Source organism: Peromyscus californicus, unplaced genomic scaffold (assembly GCF_007827085.1).
Source record: "Peromyscus californicus insignis strain IS unplaced genomic scaffold, ASM782708v3 Scaffold_11__1_contigs__length_118956290, whole genome shotgun sequence".
NCBI classification, from domain to species: Eukaryota; Metazoa; Chordata; class Mammalia; order Rodentia; family Cricetidae; genus Peromyscus; species Peromyscus californicus.
This window is the reverse complement of record NW_026294402.1, coordinates 55,336,753-55,354,569: the sequence shown is the minus strand read 5'-3', so window position 1 is coordinate 55,354,569 and position 17,817 is coordinate 55,336,753. Positions and strand designations below refer to the sequence as shown.

General features: G+C 46.9%; 1 protein-coding gene across 1 annotated transcript; it reads right to left on the bottom strand.

Moving 5' to 3' along the window:
- Positions 1-2,231: 2,231 nt before the first annotated feature.
- On the bottom strand, positions 2,232-8,233 carry LOC128125470 (nucleophosmin-like). The gene is given in 2 exon segments (XM_052762911.1): positions 2,232-7,441; positions 7,443-8,233. Coding segments are annotated over 2 exon segments (879 nt in total). The 5' UTR covers positions 8,133-8,233; the 3' UTR covers positions 2,232-7,252.
- Positions 8,234-17,817: the final 9,584 nt, after the last annotated feature.

Here is a 17,817-nt window from a genome sequence, read left to right as displayed (position 1 = left end):
GAAATGGAAAGCCCGTGTGATATTTGAAGTAGGGGACTTGTATTTCAGAGAGCTCAGGAGATCAACTGTGGGGATCTGGGAGATCTCTCAGTCTCCTATGCCATCCAGCTGAGGGACTCCAGCGCTTACCTGGGACTGGCAAACAGGGCCCTGGAAAGTTGTCTCTCTTCTGAGCTATGGAGGCTGAAGACCACAGTGTGGGAAATAAATCATGGGGAATGAGGACAGGGAAAGCAGAGTGAGGCACCACCCAATGGATTCCTCAAATGGAAAAAATGGGGAGAAGCATTCCTTTCCTTATCTAAATATGCATTGAAAATAAACACAGAAAATAAAGCAGAGGTTTTGCAGGCTGGGTTAAGGGAGGGGAACTAGAAATGTACAAAAAAAACCCCAGCAAAGTAGGAAAAATAAGCAGAGGAGAAAAGAGTATGAAAACAGGAAGTCTGCAGGCAACAGTTCCCTCTGAGGTCATCGCAAAGGCCCCAGCGGTTGATTCTCTGCAGGCCACGGGGTGTGGGGAGAAAAGCAGGAGTGTGAGCCTTCTCTCGTAGCCCTTGGGCATGGAGAAACAGGGCAGGGACACAGTCAATGCCAGAGGCGCCCGGAAAATTGGAAAGCTATTTGTCTATGGGATGGGTGTGGGGTTGCCCAATGTGGGGTGGGAGGAGTGGAGCAGGAAACAGGGAACTGAAGGTCAAAAGCTGAGTCCCCAGCTCTGAGTCTGCCATGGAGGTGCTGGGCCATTTATCTACCTAGGACTGAGTATGGTTACGAAGGCCTCTCCGCATGGGTGGCCTAGGGACATACTAATGATGTCCAGCCGTGACATCAGTAGGACCTGAGACCAGGAAGAATGGTTTTGTTTTTGGTTTTGTTTTTTATTTATAGCAAACCATTTTCCTGCCAGCCATTTTCCTTGCCACAGCTCAGAGCCTGAAGGGCTGTGATCACTCAGAGAGGCACATTTGCTCCCTCATACGTGGGAGCTTCCATGGTGGCTTTGAAGTGAGGGGGCATAGAGGCACAGGGGACTGGAGGGGAAGAAGGCTGGGAGTCCTGATGTGAATAAGGACTTCCTGTGTGAGAGCGTGCCCAAGGACAACCTCGGTGTTGTATCTCGGGTGCCATCCACCTTGTTTTTCTTTTGAGGCAGGGTCTCTCACTGGCTCGATGCTTACCAAGTAGGACAGCCAGTGAGCTCCCAGGGTCTGTTCATCCTTCTCCAGTGAGGAGCTAACCAGGCCTGGCTTTGTTCACTTGGAGTGAGGTAGCTCGATCTCTTTTGTAGCAACACTGTGTGTGTGTGTGTGTGTGTGTGTGTGTGTGTGTGTGTTGCTCTCGTGCAGATCCCAGAGGAAGGCACCGAGTGTCTTATCTATTACTTTCTGCATTATTACCACCAGACAGTCTCTTACTGAGCCAGAGGCTCACAATTCCGATTAAGCTCTGTCTCTCACAATGCTGGGGGGTATGGTTAGGTGCAGCCATGTCCGGCTTTTTTTTTTTTTTTTTTTTTTTTTAGGCTTTTCGAGACAGGGTTTCTCTGTAGTTTTGTGCCTTTCCTGGAACTCACTTTGTAGACCAGGCTGGCCTCGAACTCACAGAGATCCTCCTGCCTCTGCCTCCTGAGTGCTGGGATTAAAGGCGTGCGCCACCACCGCCCAGCCATGTCCGGCTTTTTATCTGAGCATTATGGATTCAAACTCAGGTCTTCATGCTTATTTCCCTCTCCCTGCTTCCTATCTCCCATGAGTCAGTCCAACAGCCTCCTCCACACACTCCTGCAATCATGATGTTCTGCCCAGGGCATGCGGCCAAGCACCACCAAAGACAGAGCCTTCTGAACCAAGCCCAGAGCAAAATAAGGGCTTATTAATTGATAAAACCCTAATATCTACGTTTCTACAAGTCAGTCTCTCAGAACTGCCCACTTGGTAGGGAGGTGTGCGAGAAGCAGATGGAAATGTAAATATTCTGGGCAGGGGTTGGTTTGCATAGCAACCAAATGGAACTATTTACTATCTTTAAGGACAAAATATTTTAGTTCTTAGACCAAGTCCACTTTCCAAGGGTCAGTGAACACACAGATGTCAGTCCAGAGGCTTGGTTGTTCTCAATTTTTTTTCAGCCACTTGGAAAGAATTTTTATGATCCAACTACCTAATAAGATAAAGGGCCAAAAGAAAATCAAGACAAAACTCATCTGCGCCTCCTCTCCCATCTCCAGCTTCAACTACTGCCCTCCTCTTCTTTGTTTTTTTTTTGAAAAGTCCAGGCCGGAACATTGCTCTATCATGACCTTTGGTGTGTTGCCATCTGGTGGTCTCAGTGGGTAACTGCATGTTTATGCTTCAACAGCCTGTCTTTATGGAGTGTCCACTCTCCAGGGGCCCTGCACCGTAGTAACTGCAGTCAGTTCTTCACATTAAAGCGAAGGGCTCGCCTACATGGTTAGACGTTCACCCTGGAGTAGTGGTGACTGCACCCCAGATGTCGCTGTGTTATGGGAACCCATAACCACCATGACCAAAAGCGGCTTGGGGGAGGAGAGGGTTTATTTGACTCACATTTTCTCATCACAGTCCATCACTGAGGAAAGGCAGGGAAGGAACTAAGCAAGAACATGGAGTGAGGAACTGAAACAGAGACTACGGAGGAGTGAATGCCCTTACTGACTTGCTCTCGCTGGCTTGTGCGCAGCTTGCTTTCTTATACAACCCAGGACCACCTGCCCAGGGAATGGTACCACCCACAGTGGGCGGGGTACTCCTCAATCAATCATCAATCAACAGTTCCCACAGGCCAATCTGATGGAGACAATTCCTCAGCTGAGGTCCCCTCTTCCCAGGTGTGTCAAGTTGAGTCAGGCATCCCTCTGTTTGCTGCCCTTATAGCCGGAAGGATTCCCTCTTTCCCTGAACACACGCAAACAAACTCAGAATCCCCGAACACTCACCCATGGAGACAGAAACTGAGAAACAGCTGGCCCCATCATCTGAGAACTTCAATAATTTTCAGGTTTCCAGAGAGTTTCCGAGGGACACCAGAAGCTGTTGTTGAAGGAAGATCTGGCTGAGGGAGATGGCTCAGTGGGTAAGGACGCATGTTCAAGCCCCAGCACTCACATGAAAGGCCAGTCATGACGATGCATGCCTTTCACTCCAGCCCTGGGAGGTAGGCATTAGTGACAGCAGATTGTGAGTGCTCTCTGGATTGAACCAGGGAGCTCCAGTTTCCCCGAGATACCTTGTGTCAGAAAATGAAGTGGAAATGCAGTTGAGGGGACACCTGACATTGACCTCTTGTGTTTGTGTGTGTTCATGTATGTAGGTGTGTGTGCACATTTAGCATGTGTGTGTAGGCATGTAGAGGCCTAAGGACAATCCTAGGTGTCATTTCTCAGTAGTCATATACCTTATTTATTTATTTTTTGGAGACACAGTCTCTCACTGGCCTGGGGCTGGCTAATTAGGCTAGACTACCTGGCCAGCAAGCCCAGGAGATTGTCTGTCTCTGCCTCCCCACTGCTAGGATACAAGTATGTGACACCGTGCCATGGCTCTGTGTGTGTGTGTGTGTGTGTGTGTGTGTGTGTGTGTGTGAGAGAGAGAGAGAGAGAGAGAGAGAGAGAGAGAGAGAGAGAGAGAGAGAGAGAGTGATAAGGGGGTGTATGTATGTACCCACAGAGGCCAGAGGAGGGAAATCACTATTTTGGACTAGGCTGGTTAGCCATCAAGCTCCTGGGTTAGGCCTGCCTTTGCCTCCTAACAGCAGAGTGACAGGCACATGTGGCAATGTCCAGGATTTTTACATGGGTACTGGGGATTTGAACTCGGGTCTAGTAATTGATCTTACCCACTGAGCCTTCTCCTCAGTGCCCCCTGTCCCCCACCACGACATGGGCTCTGAGGATCCAACCCAGGTCCTCATGCTGGTCAAGGCAGGTACTTTAAGGACTGAGCCGTCTCCCCCAATGCATGGTTCGTGGGTGATGCAGTCCAATCACAGCATCTCACAGAGAACATTTGTTAAGAAGACTGTGTCTCAGGGAGGAAGGCAGAGAGGTCAGGGGGCAGATCAGGTGTGCCCTGTCACGTGTCCCATTGCCTGCAGCTTTTCTTGTAAGCACCAGAAGTGTGGCCCTGGCTGCTCATAAAAACGCTCTCCTATGTGTTGGAACATCCTCTGGCTGCCAGTGAAGCCACACATTCACTCTCGAGTGATGGTGTGAAAAGAGAAGGGTCCCATGCCTGCCTTCCCTGCACATTGAAGGCACGGGCTGCTAGGGTTGACTCACCTAGTGATGGTCTGAATTGTGGTCCACACAGAACCCAGCACTTCCAGAGAGAACAAAACATAGAAAGAGACCACCTAGAGGAGACTCAGGTGGGAGCCAGCCCTTCTCCCAGGTGTAGAGGGACATGGCCCTGCAAGAGGAAGGAAAAGCTGGTATTTAGGTCTTAGCAAAAACTGCCCTACCACAGTAAGAGGGAAGAGGAAGGTACTGACTGAGAAAGGCAGTCTGGAGACATGATTTCTGCTTGGTTTGGTTTGGTTTGGGTAGCAGTGCCACACCCAAGCAGAGCCTTCTGTACACATGAGGTCGTATCTAATAAAGATGGGAAGCCTGTAGAGATGGCTCAGCAGTTAAGAGTGCCTGTTGCCCTCCCAGAAGACTCAAATTCAGTTCCTAACATCCATATTGGCAGCTCACAATCACCTGTAACTCCAGCACCAAAGGATCTGATGCCCTCTTCTGGCCTCTGAAGGCACTGCACTCATGTGCACATATACCCACACATACACATAATTAAAAATGAGATCTTAAAATGAATAAAAGATGAGGAAGATAAGGAAATACATTTTTTTAAGGTTAGGGATGGACCCCAAGGTTTTGTGCATGCCAGATAAGTGCTCTACCACTGGGCTACACTCCAGCCCAGAAGGCAGAAAGCTAAGAATAAGGTGCCTACACACTGGAGAGTAAAACCATATGATACAATGTCCTGGTTTTTAACTTAATCTGAGGAAACTAAGACCCAGAGAAGGGCAAGGGGTGCTAACAGAGCCAGCGGTCACAGTGGCTGGAACCTGCTTCTCCTGACTCCCCACTCAGGTCTTGTTTGTATTTTCAGTTTGCCCAGGTGTCTCCCTGACCCTGGGAAAATTTGAACTTTGGTATGATGACCGCATGGAAGGCAGCTCGTGGGAAATGCTGAGGAAATCATCAGCCTTTTATGGGGTTTTCTGGAGCCAGTTAAAGATAAGTTTTATTATCTCTCTGTCTCTCTCTCTCTGTCTCTATTTTTGTAGAGAGCAATTACCAGTGTTAGCGTAGAAAGGGGGTTGAGTCTCGGAATTAGAATTCCCCTGCTTTGTTTGTGCCTATCCAGACTGCAGTGCTGCGTGGCTGGGCCATATCAGATGATTTCCCTTGAAAGGAAACCGTGAAACAGAGCCCCTGGCTTGGCTCTGGTCCTCATGCTAATGATTCCAGAGGGCCAAGCCCAAGACCTTTCACTGACAAGGTGTTGCCCACGGCCCAGGTGACCAGGGTACCTTGGAAGAGAAGTGGAGCAGGAAAGAGGTATGGAAACTTCCCAGAAATCAAATTAAAGGGCCCCTTGGAGTGGAAATCAGCAACCTAACCTTGGGCCTTCAAAGGGGGCGATATAGACTCTGTGCTCTCAAGTTGGAAGATCTCCTTACCATCAAGAGGAATGGCCATGCGGCCATTTTACCCACCTCCAACTGGGGATTTTGTGTGGCGCTGAGTGTGTGAGCACATGCATGTGTACCCAGGTGCAGCACACATGTATGTGTGTGAAGGCTGTAGGTCATTCTCCTTCCTCAGGTGATGTCCATATATTTTGAGACTGTCTCTCAGGAGCCTGAAGCTCTCCAAGTAGGCCCGGCAGGGTGACCAGTCATCCAAGGGAGCCACCTGTCTCCGCCTTCCTAGTGCTGGGATTATACGCACTTACTGCTGTGCTCGGCTTGTACAAATGTTCTCTTTCTTTTTTAATTCTTATGTTTATGTGCATGGGTGTTTTGCCTTCATGTATGTCTGTGTACCACGCATGTGCATTGCCTTTGGAGGACAGAAGAGCAAAGTTAGATTCTCTGGAATTGGAGTTACAAATGGCTGTGAGCTTCCCTGTGGGTGCTGGGAATCCAGCCCATGACCCTCTGCAAGAGCATCCTGTGCTCTTAACCATGAAGCCATCTCTCCAGCCTCAAGGCACGGCTCGGGCCCTTGGCTTTTTTTCTTTCCTTTTTTCCCCCTGCTAACCTGTAGGTCCATCAAAACATCTTGCTGACTGTCCAGTCTTTTCCCACAGTAGCAGCCATTAACCCCCACGCCCACCCTTACCCCCAGCCCCCACTTGAAGCTGACACTCACAGGAGTCCCAACAGCCTTGAGCACACTCGTCCTTCAGTGTTTTCTGAGGTCAGCACTGCTACCCTGCCAGGGAGGCTCCGTTCTTCCCTTTAAGCCCCATTTGTTCCTGGGCTTCGGGAAGACCTTGGAACTGCCCCTGGAAGTGTTCAAACTTGCCCTGGCCTCCTGTGCCCGTGTTTATAGCAACAGGGCCCCTGCGGGGAGCTGGCAGCAGGTTGGCACTGGAGTTCCTGTGGTCTGGATCGTGTCACTCTGTACCCAAGACCCTTTGAAAAGCCTGGAGACACCATGTTTGTTTATCCCAAGACAGAAGGTCAGGCACACATGTTTCTGGGAACTCCTGTCCCTGCAACTCTGAAATTAGCCAAACAAGGACATTCTAACCACCGGGCAAAGCCATACTGGCAAAGCGCGGTTGCTTTCCTCTCCCTCCCAGGCCGCGGTCCTGCTTCAATTTTCCCATTAACTGGGTTTCTCATTGGAGGCATGGTTGTGCTTGCTTTTCTGCTTAATCACATTTTTTTTTTTTTTTTACTTTATTAAAATACTGAGTTTATTTCACATGTATATTTGTCTCCCTACCATTTCCACATCTGACCACCACTATTACTATGTCCTATCATAACATTCCATACATACTTAAAACCAAGTAAAGGGTGGAGTTCCATCCTTGAAAACTAAACAGGCATTTTAGACAACACATTCTTGGCAATGGAACCTGGACAACATTTATCAAACACAGTAGGGAAAGTTCTCACTTTGCATTATAAAAAGGACAGCCGGATATATCAACTGTTACAGAAATTAAGTAAGATGGAATTATTTCAAACTGTTTAAACCATTTTCTTAAAGAGACTTTCTCCACTGCCAGAGATCTTGAATAGCCTCCTGGTCAGTCATCCGGAAGCAATTCTTCACATAATTAATGAACTTGGCTTCCACTTTGGGAAGAGAACCACCTTTTTCTATACTTGCTTGCATTTTTGCCTTAATGTCTTCTACAGAACTAGGTCCTTTTGGTGTTTTAGGAGTTTTTTTCCTGTTTTTTGAAAGACTCTTGACCCTTTGATCTTGGTGTTGATGGTTTTAAGTCTTTTCCATTTTGGTTTGATTTTTGTGCATTTTTGGCTGGGGTATCTCGTACAGATTTCTTCACTGGAACTTTTTCTTCAGTTTCCTCATCATCAAAATCATCATCATCATCATCTTCATCATCCTCATCATCTTCGTCGTCATCCTCATCATCCTCGTCAAGTTTTACTTTTTTCTGCGGAACCTTGTTACCACCCCCGGGAGCAGATCGTTTTCCAGACATACTTAAGAGTTTTACATCTTCCTCATCTTCATCTTCTGACTCTGCATCTTCCTCTACAGCTACTAGGTGCTGTCCACTAATGTGCACAGGCCCTGAACCACACTTCAACCTTAAGACCACAGGTGGTGTAATTTCAAAGCCCCCAAGAGAAACTGTTGGTTGTACAGACATTTTCAAAGTTGCCAGTGTTACTTTAATTGGACTGCCTTCATAGTTCATTGCTTCTGCCTCTACGATGTGTAATTCGTCTTTTGCCCCTGCCCCTAAACTAACCGTTCTTAGTGATAACTGGTGCTCATTCTCATCATTATCCACCTTAAAGTGATAATCCTTGTCAGCTTTTAGTTCACAACCGAAAAGGTAGTTCTGAGGCCTGAGAGGGCTCATGTCCATGTCCATCGAGTCTTCCATGAGGTGGAGGCGCGCACTTCGGTGTGAGAGAAGTCGGACGGAGGAAACTGCCTTCTGCTCCTCAGAACAGACACGCAGGACGGAATCACGCCCAATCACATTTTTTAAATGAAGAAATATTTTTCTCTTCCCCACATAGTAACCAGAATGATCTTGGAGAAGCAGGTTCTTTACAGTGTTTGTATGATCCTCCGTGGGCTGGACCTACCTACCTCTCAGCCCTTACTGGGTGACCACCTTCCCCCAGCTTTTCACATGCCACCTAGACTTGGCTGATTCACCATGTTGTTTCCAGACATGCACAGACGGGCCAGGTGCACATACATCTGAAACCCTGCTTGCTCATTATTATTATTATTCAGGTTTTAAGCTTTGTTGTTGTTGCTGCTGTATCAGTCTGTGGCATCACTACACTCCCAGCTGCTCAACACCACCCGCCCACAAAACCATTCTACCACCCTCTGCTCCTGTTCCGATCCATTCTCGCCCCTCCTCTGGCTCTGCTGATCTATTCTCTGGTTCTACAATTTTATTCTTTCTAGATAGCTATATAAATGGGATCACGCAGCTGATGAAAAGAATCTGTGTGTATAATATGTACATATGAGCAAGGGGGCAGGGCTCCCACATAGAGCAGCATGCATGTGGAGGTCAGAGGAGAGCTTCCGGTGTCGGGCACCACATCACACCCTGTTTTAAGGGTTACTTTTCTACACACTCTCCTGACACTTTGAGCTTCAGGGGAGTTGCCTGTCCCCAACCCCAATTTTCCTTTGGTGACAGTGAGGTCATAGACATGATTCTGTATCCTGCTTTTACATTTCTGGGAATTCAAAATTGGGTCCTCACGCTTTGACAGCGAGGGGTTTGCCCACCGAGCCACCTCCAAAGCCCCAGGCCCTCTTTGCTGCTTTCATTAAGCATCAGTCAACCGAGATTCAGCTACACTGGTATGTCTAGCAACAGCTCATTCCTTTTTCCTGCTGCATGATATTCCATTGTATGGGCGTTCCACGGTATGTTAACCCTTTACCAGCTACAAAACGTTCCAAGGACTTTCAATTGGGGGTCAATTATGACTGATGCTGCTGTGAATACATGTGTTCAGGCCTTCGTGTGAGTGTGAACTGTTATTTCTCTCTAATCAACACTTTTAAATTTGACGTATGGGTCACGTGGTAAGAATATGTTTGACTGTATGAACAAAACAAACAAAAATTCACAGAGTTAGGAGTTCTGTCTTGTCCCACTTCCTCTTCTGAGCCATGGATAATGGCTGGTCCATCTTAACATGAGGCAAGAGGAATACAGTTGGCTATGAAGTATTCTTAAGAAAATTGGACCTGAAAACAATCAGCTTCTAGCCAAGGCCAAGACTTGGTGATGCCATAAAAAAAGTCAGCTATCAAGATAAATAACATTGTTCTTAAAAGATTTCATTTTTATTTTAAATTGTGTGTGTGTGTGTGTGTGTGTGTGTGTGTGTGTGTGTGTGTGTGTGTTATACAAGTGGATGTAGTGCCTGCAGAGGCCACAAGAGGGAGTTGACTCCCTTAGAGCTGGAGTACACAGGCAGTTGAGAGCCACCCACCATGGGTGCTGAGAACCAAACTCAGGTCCTCTGGAAGAGCAGGAAACACTCGACCTCTGAGCTGCCTGAAGTGACATTCTGCTGCAACACTGAGAGACAGGCTCAGCATTACCCATTGTCCCCTAGCTTCTGGATCCAACGCAGCTAGTGCAGCCTAACTGCAGATCCTGGCTGGATCTAATGACCATGTTAAGGACCAGCTCTGAGAACCGCAGACAGGAGAACAAACCCAGTGTGAGAGGAACCACCAGCTTCCTCAATAAATAAATCACAAGATAAGAAACAAGAGCAAACACACCTGGGACACCGGAGGAATAATTACACAGCTGTGCTCCCTTTATGATGCTTTTCAGCACTGAAATAAAATCATAAAAGTTCCAGCAAAGATGAAAGAGAAAGCCCTTATCTCAGAATATAATCAGTTACTTAGTTCAGGCTACTAGGCGACAAGCTATTTGTGGAATCTCATTTTCAATGTGACTTTACAATGTTCAGGAATTGTTTTATGACATATACTATTATAATTATGTTATATAGCTATAAATATAGTTCCTGTTGGGTTATAAGAAAGACTGGTCAATATAAGTATAAAAATATAAGAAATTTACCTAAAGAAAATTTCAAAATTTTGTCTGTTCTTAAGTTACTAGTGATAGACACTGAAGTATGTAGGAGTAAAAAGTTCAAGTTTTAGAGTTCGTTTTAAAGCATCTCCTTGAAAACTGATGAAGGGCCGGAGAGACAGCTCAGCAGGGAAAGGCACTTGCCACCAAGGCTGACGACCTGAGTGCTGTATGTGTCCAAATATGTATGCTTATTGATGCACAAACGTGGATAATTGTTTTTAAAATGAATAAGAAAGAAGTGGAGAAAGATGAGGGAGAGGAGGAGAACAGAGAAGGATCATTGAAAAATAAACATGGAGAAACTGATCATTGTCAGTCTGAGGGACAGTGTTAGAGTTCGCCATATTCTTTACTTTTCTGTGGACTTAAAATGTTTTCATAATGATTTTAATAACTCTCCACCCCACCTGCTGTGGTCCTCTGTACCATGACCTTGCTCAGTTTATTTATTCCTCTCAGAATATAAGCGTCACCAAAACAGGATGTACCACGTTTGTTTGAGCCTCTCTTCCAGGCTTTAAATCTGCTCCAGGATGACTCAGGCATTCAGTGAGGGGTCCACACCTCCATTTGGCCTCATCTCTCAAACAGGACACATTAAAGTCGATGGATATTTTACTTCTGACATTATTTTTAAAATAAGGTCTCGGGGAAGTACCCCTTTTATCTCAAAGGGATTTCAACTCTTTCCATAACTCTTTCCCTTCAGGTGGATGGCATGATTTGGTTCTTCTCGGCTGCTTTGTGACCCCAGTCAGGTGACTTGTCCACCTGCAAAGGTGGCAGAGTCCAGCACTTCAATGCCACCTGCTCTTAGGCTCAACGTGAAGCTGTTAATTTGGCAGAACTTTGTGGTTTTATAGACTCCACACTCTAAATTGTTGGGCAGATGGTGCCATCCACCAGCCTGAAGCTACCACTGCTTGCCAGTTCTCAATGTTTGGCTCTCAGGCATTGGCTTCCCTGTTTTATGACTCAGAATAAAGTAAGCTCCTATTCTAAAACTTAGCTCCCTCTAAGTCTAATAGATTGTGTGTGTGTGTGTGTGTGTGTGTGTGTGTGTGTGTGTGTGTACATGAAATTTGACTTCTCTGTCCCATTTACATTCTTTTCATGATTGTGAATTTGTGGGCATGTGATATTACAAGAATCATTTAGGGGGACCAGCAAGATGGCTCAGTGGGTAAAGGCATCTGCTGTCAAGCCTCAGAACCCGAGTTAATCCCCAGGACTAATATGTTGGAAAGAGAGAACCAACGCTCCCAAGTTGTCCTCAAACCATCACATCTATTCTCATGAATGCACACACAGCGCGCGCGCGTGCACACACACACACACACACACACGTACACATATTACAATTAAAATGGAACAAAAATGTTAGGAGAATAATCATTATCGGACAAAGAAAATATTGACGTTCATATTGACTCTATCTGTTCTTTTCTCTAGTCAACCCCATGAGGATATTGCAGATGTAAGAACACTGAATTCGTGTGTGCTCTTGTCAACTGAGCCGTCCGAGCAATATATATTCTGGGTGCTTCAGGCACCCCCTCCCTGTTTCCTCCAGAAAAGAGGAGGCATAAGTGGGGGGCCTTGGATCCTGATTTCCGAAGAATCTGCTTGGCCCATGGCTTCTACCACTATTAACCAAGCTCCTCCTCCACCTATTCCAGGGGCTTCTTCTCATTTTCAGATTGCTGAGGGGCCTAGAGCTCAGGAGTCCCCATGCCAGACTTTATTGTGAGACCCATGGACATTTAAAGGTGTGTTTGAGAGCAATTCAGGGCAGGTGCAAGTTGCTAAATAATGCTAAACTATAGAGTCCCACAGCAAGAGAGTCAGCTTGTACACTTGGAAAGATGAAGTTTATATGGTAAATATGAGATATTTGTGAGTGTGCATGTATGTGGTGTGGGGGTGGAGGTGGGTGGGTGAATATGTGCATTCCCAGTGTTTGCCTCGATGGAGTTCCACCTTATATATTGAGGCACCATCTCTCTCTTGAACCCAGAGCTTACCAGTGTGGGTAGCCAGCTAGCCAGCTTGCTCCCAGTACCCCCTGTCTGCCTCTGACTCCCACTGATGGATTACATACAGGCCAGCATTTTACCCCGGCGGAGCCGTCCTCCCAACCCACAGGCTACTGTTAAGGTTAGAGGGGAAAAAAGGGTTTTTACTCAATGCCTTCTCAACAAGTATTTCCTGAGCTCCTGTCACAGGCCAGACGGTCTATGAGATCCAGCATCCTCGCCTCGTGTCTCACGTTCCCACAAGGAAATAGAGCATAAAGAGTGGACAGTTGCACGAGGCGACAGGCGCTCCAGATGTGCCTCTCCATCATTATGATTTAGCATGAGCTTATGGCTGAGAGTCTTAGTGCTGACCTATTTTGGGAGAGCCTTTTTTTTTTTTTAATGTTAGGACGGTGTAATAACCCTTTAATTCTTACAAGAGCACGGGTGGTGTAGGATGCCACCTTGCAGCCCAGGGAACTGAGTTTAAAAAAGAGGGACCGACCTCACAGTTTGACAAGTGGCGTGGCTGGGATTTAAAGTAGGATCTTTTTTATTCCCCAGCAAAGGGAGTCCCATCTTGACGGCTTCAGGCTGAGCTGTGGTCCTTTCAGACATGGCTATACTCCAGTGCGGACACTAGAGGGCGATGAGAGCAAACCGGAGAGGCTTTCCCTCGGCGACTACCACTGGGCGGCCACAACAGAGCTTCCTGCATACATCTCTGAAGGTGGGTGGATGATGACTGTAGTGTCTGCGACATTCTGCAGTGACAGATGAGGACAAGGATCACAGGACTCATCTTCCACCAAAACACTAACACACAGTCTTTCAATGTTAGGCGATACGCAGAGCCCCGCTGCTTAGGAAGTCCTGGTCTAGAACTCATGCTGCTGTGAAATCTAATTCAATGTCTGCATACAGTTGTGGACACAGGGCTGCCCAACTGGCTGCACTTCTCAACAGTCTGCAAGGGGTAAATTCCCGATCAAATGTGGAACAAAGCAGAAGTGTTTCTGGCAGGGCCGGACAGCCCGTTATTTCTCACTTCACTGAAGCCTCTGCTCTGAACACACAGGCACCCTTTGCCAGCCGCTGGCCCCGACCAACACCCCAGGTCCGATCCGAGACCACTGTACGCTGTGAGCTGCAATGCTTTTGCCGTTTCCTGCTCTTATGGGAACAAAGCGGGTTAATTGCAGAAAACAAAGACTTCAAGTATATTTTCTACCGTCATTCCTCATCACCTATCATACTCTTGTATCTTTGGATTGTATTGTGTTAGAACGTTTGCTTTTTTAAAAAAAAATTTGTTGTCTTGATCTGATTTGATTTTCATCTAAAAATCATGAAATGAATTGACTTGGGATTAGGGCAGGATTTTCAACATGTGCTGAAAGGGCCCTAAACATACTTCTGATATGTTATATTATGCTTTTAGGATAAGAAGTGTTCTCGGCATTGACAATAATAAAATCAAAATATTGAAGAACTCTGAAAGACACTGAAGATGCTCTCTGGTGACGCAGTATCCAATATTCAGTCAAGATATCACTCTTAGCTGGACCTGGTAGCACATGCCTTTAATCCCAGCACTCCGGAGGCAGAAGCAGGTTGATCTCTGAGTTGGAGGCCAGCCTCGTCTGCAGAGCAAGTTGCAAGAAAGCCAGGGCTACACAGAGAAACCCTGTCTCAAAAATTGTTTTTAAAAGATTTAATTCTTTGTGTAAAAATAGACAAGCACGTCCACCTCATTAGTATGCTAATTTAAGTTCGGCTTCAATAAATGGTAAATTATATGACTACCAAATAATTATTTTAAAATAAACTTCATTATGATTTATTATCAGCAAGTGTCTGATTGTATACCTATTTTAGATATCTATAACAAATTATAATATAAATTTCTCTGGCCAGGCGGGTGGTGGCACATGCCTTTAATCCCAGCACTCGGGAGGCAGAGGCAGGCAGATCTTTGTGAGTTCGAGGCCAGCCTGGTCTACAGAGCGAGATCCAGGACAGGCACCAAAGCTACGCAGAGAAACCCTGTCTCGAAAAACCAAAAAATAAAATAAAAAATTAAAAATAAAATAAAATAAAATAAATTTCTCAGGTGAAAAGGGGTCGTGAGAGGAAAAGTGTAGGAAGCTCTGGTCAAGAACTCTCGCAACCTCGTGGAATTTAAACGCCAGTGTGCCGGTGTCTCTCCCGCCGCTTTATGCGTTATGTTATTAGTGAAGGGCATGTCTTCGGGAAGAGGAACCTCAGCTGAGAAATGCCTCCAGCAGATTGACCCGTCGGCCAGTCTACAGGGCGTTTTCTTGATGAACGATTGATGTGGGAGGGCGCAGCCCATCGTGCAGGGAAGCAGGCTGAAGAAGCCAGGAGAAGCGAGCCAGGAAGCGGCGCTCCTCTGCGGTTCTGCTTCCCCTACGGCCTCCAGGTTCCTGCCCTGAGTTCCCGCCCTGATTTCCCTTCATGATGGACTATGATTGGGACATAGCCAACGAAACCCAAAGAAGCATTTTCCTCCTCAGGTTGCTTTTGATCATGGTGCTTCCTGATAGAAAGTAAACGAGGACAGGTCACGTGACACGCACCCCGCTTCTGCGCATCTTACAGCTGGCTCCGTTTCAGGGGCGGTGTGCAAACAGCCGATTAACTAAGTGACCACCGCTAGCTCACACGGGGCTTTTTTATACACACCCTGGATGCTCCAACCATAACACTCATTCCAGGTTTCCTAGTGTGAGTCACGACTCCCACCTCACCAAGTCACCTCACCAAGTCACAGAGGGCCGTTGGGAGTGCACGCCATGAGGGAGAATGAGGAAGGCTTGAAGCCTTCAGATTAGCTTTTCTGAGAGTGGCATGCAGCAGGATTTGCACCAGGATCTGCATCCTTGTTGAGAATAAGCCAATATTCTCTGTGGTCTCCATCCTTCCTGCCTCAGAGCTTTGCTGTTCGTTTCTGGGTAACTTTTTTCCCCCCCAAGGAATGGGGATCAAAACTACCGAGGAAAGACTACGTTATGATTTATGGGAAAGAAGTAAAAATAATGGATGAAAAAGTCATCTCCAAAGAGGAGTTGCTGGCATGTCTCAGTCTCATGTGGTAGAAGCCAAAGGCTCTGTTTTTGAGCTAGCCACACCCTGGGGTGGTGAAACAGCAGACGAGACACAGACAGGGACATGTTTTGGGTACAAAGCCTGTGTGTCAGCTCAGGACGTCACTCGGGGTTCTGACAGGATGTGGATCCACCAAGTAATGTTCAGAGTCCTCCCCACAAGACAGCAACATGGCAGGGCGTTGGTGGTGTTGGTGGTGTTGGTGGCAGTGGTGGCGGCTAGGCAGTTTGGCATTTTTTAAAAACAAAACAAAACAAAACAAAATGCACCCCACAAAACAAGTACATAAAAAAAAACAGGCAGCTTTAAAAAAATAGAGAAGCTAAGCTATCAGAGCTGTATTTTAGTAAGATGGATTTGGCGAGAGGATGCAAGAGGAGTGAAGAATCCTGGAGACAACGGAGCTGGGAAGGCAGCCCAGTGGGCAAAGTTCTCGCCTGGCAGTCACGAGGACCCGAGTTCAATGCCCAGGATTTATATAAAAATAGAATAAAAATCCAGGCATGGTGGTCTGTGCTTGTAATACCAACATTGGGGAGGTAGAGGCAGGTGGATCCCAGGAGTTCATTGTCCAGCCAGATTCACTTACTTGGTGAGTGCCAGGCCTGAGAAACATGACGTTTTCTCTAGATCTCACACACACACACACACACACACACACACCACCTGTACACACATGTGCACCCACGCACACATGAACAGGCAGACACATGTTCATAAAAGTTAATAAAAAGAGATCTGGGACATGCAGACATTAGAAATCTGAGAAGCGAGAATAAATACTGAGTAGAGACAGTGAAGAAGACCCCTCGGAGCTCCATGGAAAGCTCTGGCATCTTGTCTGAATTCAGGAGCTGTGAGAAAAGGCACACTGAGGGCTGCCTCAAATCCCTGGAGCACCGACCTTGAGCCAGTTCTTTCTTCTGATTCATTAGATTCAAACAAGCTACAGGAGACAGTCATCGCTGCTCTTCAGCCGAGGGTGGATTTGAACCCAGAACCAACTTTCTGCACATTGGCTGCATAACTTTATTTTCAGTCTCGGTGACGGGAAAAGGGCGACATCACTTGCTGAGATGGGTGGTCAAGAGAAGGAGCAGGTAGACATGTGAGTGAAGGCAGGATGGATAACAAGGTGGTTATTTGGCCAGCACCTTAAGGGGACATGTCCAGTGGACTCTGTGTACCAGCACAGAAAGGGAGTGGTTTTCATTAAAAAGAATAAAACATCTGTAAAAATACAATTGGCTGAGTTTCCTGGCCAAGCTGTTCAAGAAAAGCCAGCTGTGCTAACAAGCAGGAAGGCCATGACCCAGCTGAAGGTCTGGCCAGAGAGGTAGACAGCAGGTCCATTGGAATGCTCGGGCCTCTGAAACACTGTGACTGTGGAGACATCTACAGAAGAGACCAAGACCAAGCCTCGAGGGTGGGGGAGGAATGCATGTTCCTCAAGCTCCGCTCCTCATCATAATGGGAGAGCTTCTCAATGCCGCCTGCCCACTACAGTCACCTGGGGACCTCACTCCAGAGCCGTGTAAACCAGACCGTCCTAAGGATGGGTTCTGTAAGCGGTGTCACTGTCAATCACCGTCAAAACCCTTGGGAAAATGGACAGGCTGTCTTCAGAGATGACTGGAGAGAGGACATGTAATGAGACCTATAAAGCATTTGCACATACGCAAGTTATTTCAGGAGCATCAACCTGATTGTCCTCCATCGGCTGCATGGGGAAACATGAACGGAACACAGAAATGACTTAGTCGGGAAAGTCCGTGCCTAGAACTCAGATCTGCTGATCCCCACGTTCAGGGTTCTAACATTAACATCTCACAGGGCAGCTCCATAGAGGGGAAGTCAAGTTCACCTGTACTCATGTATGAGGATGAAGGTCTTAAAAGTAGCTGTGGTGCATAGGAGTTCATCTAAAAATAAAGTCCAGTGGCTGTGTGGGAACATAATGGGGTACAACAGCACATGGGAGACGCTGAAGGGAAGAGCTGGAGATGGCCAGACAGCCTGACAGCTTGGGAGCAGAGGCGTGGTTGCAAGGAAGGACTGGGCAGCCGCAAGGAGTAAATGATGGCCACAAGGCTGGGGAATGAGGCATAGGGAGTGCCTGGAGTGGGCTGTGATACCTCACAGGGTCAGAAGGTCTCCTAGTCTGGGGTCTAGACACAAGCCTGTAGCGGGTAGTCCAGAAAGTGGAGAATCTAGTTCCTGTAGGTATTGTCTGTACTGACTCTGGGCCTCAAAGGAAATACCACTGCTACCAAATATTTGTTTTCACTGTGTGAAGATGTGTCACTGTTATTGGTTTAATA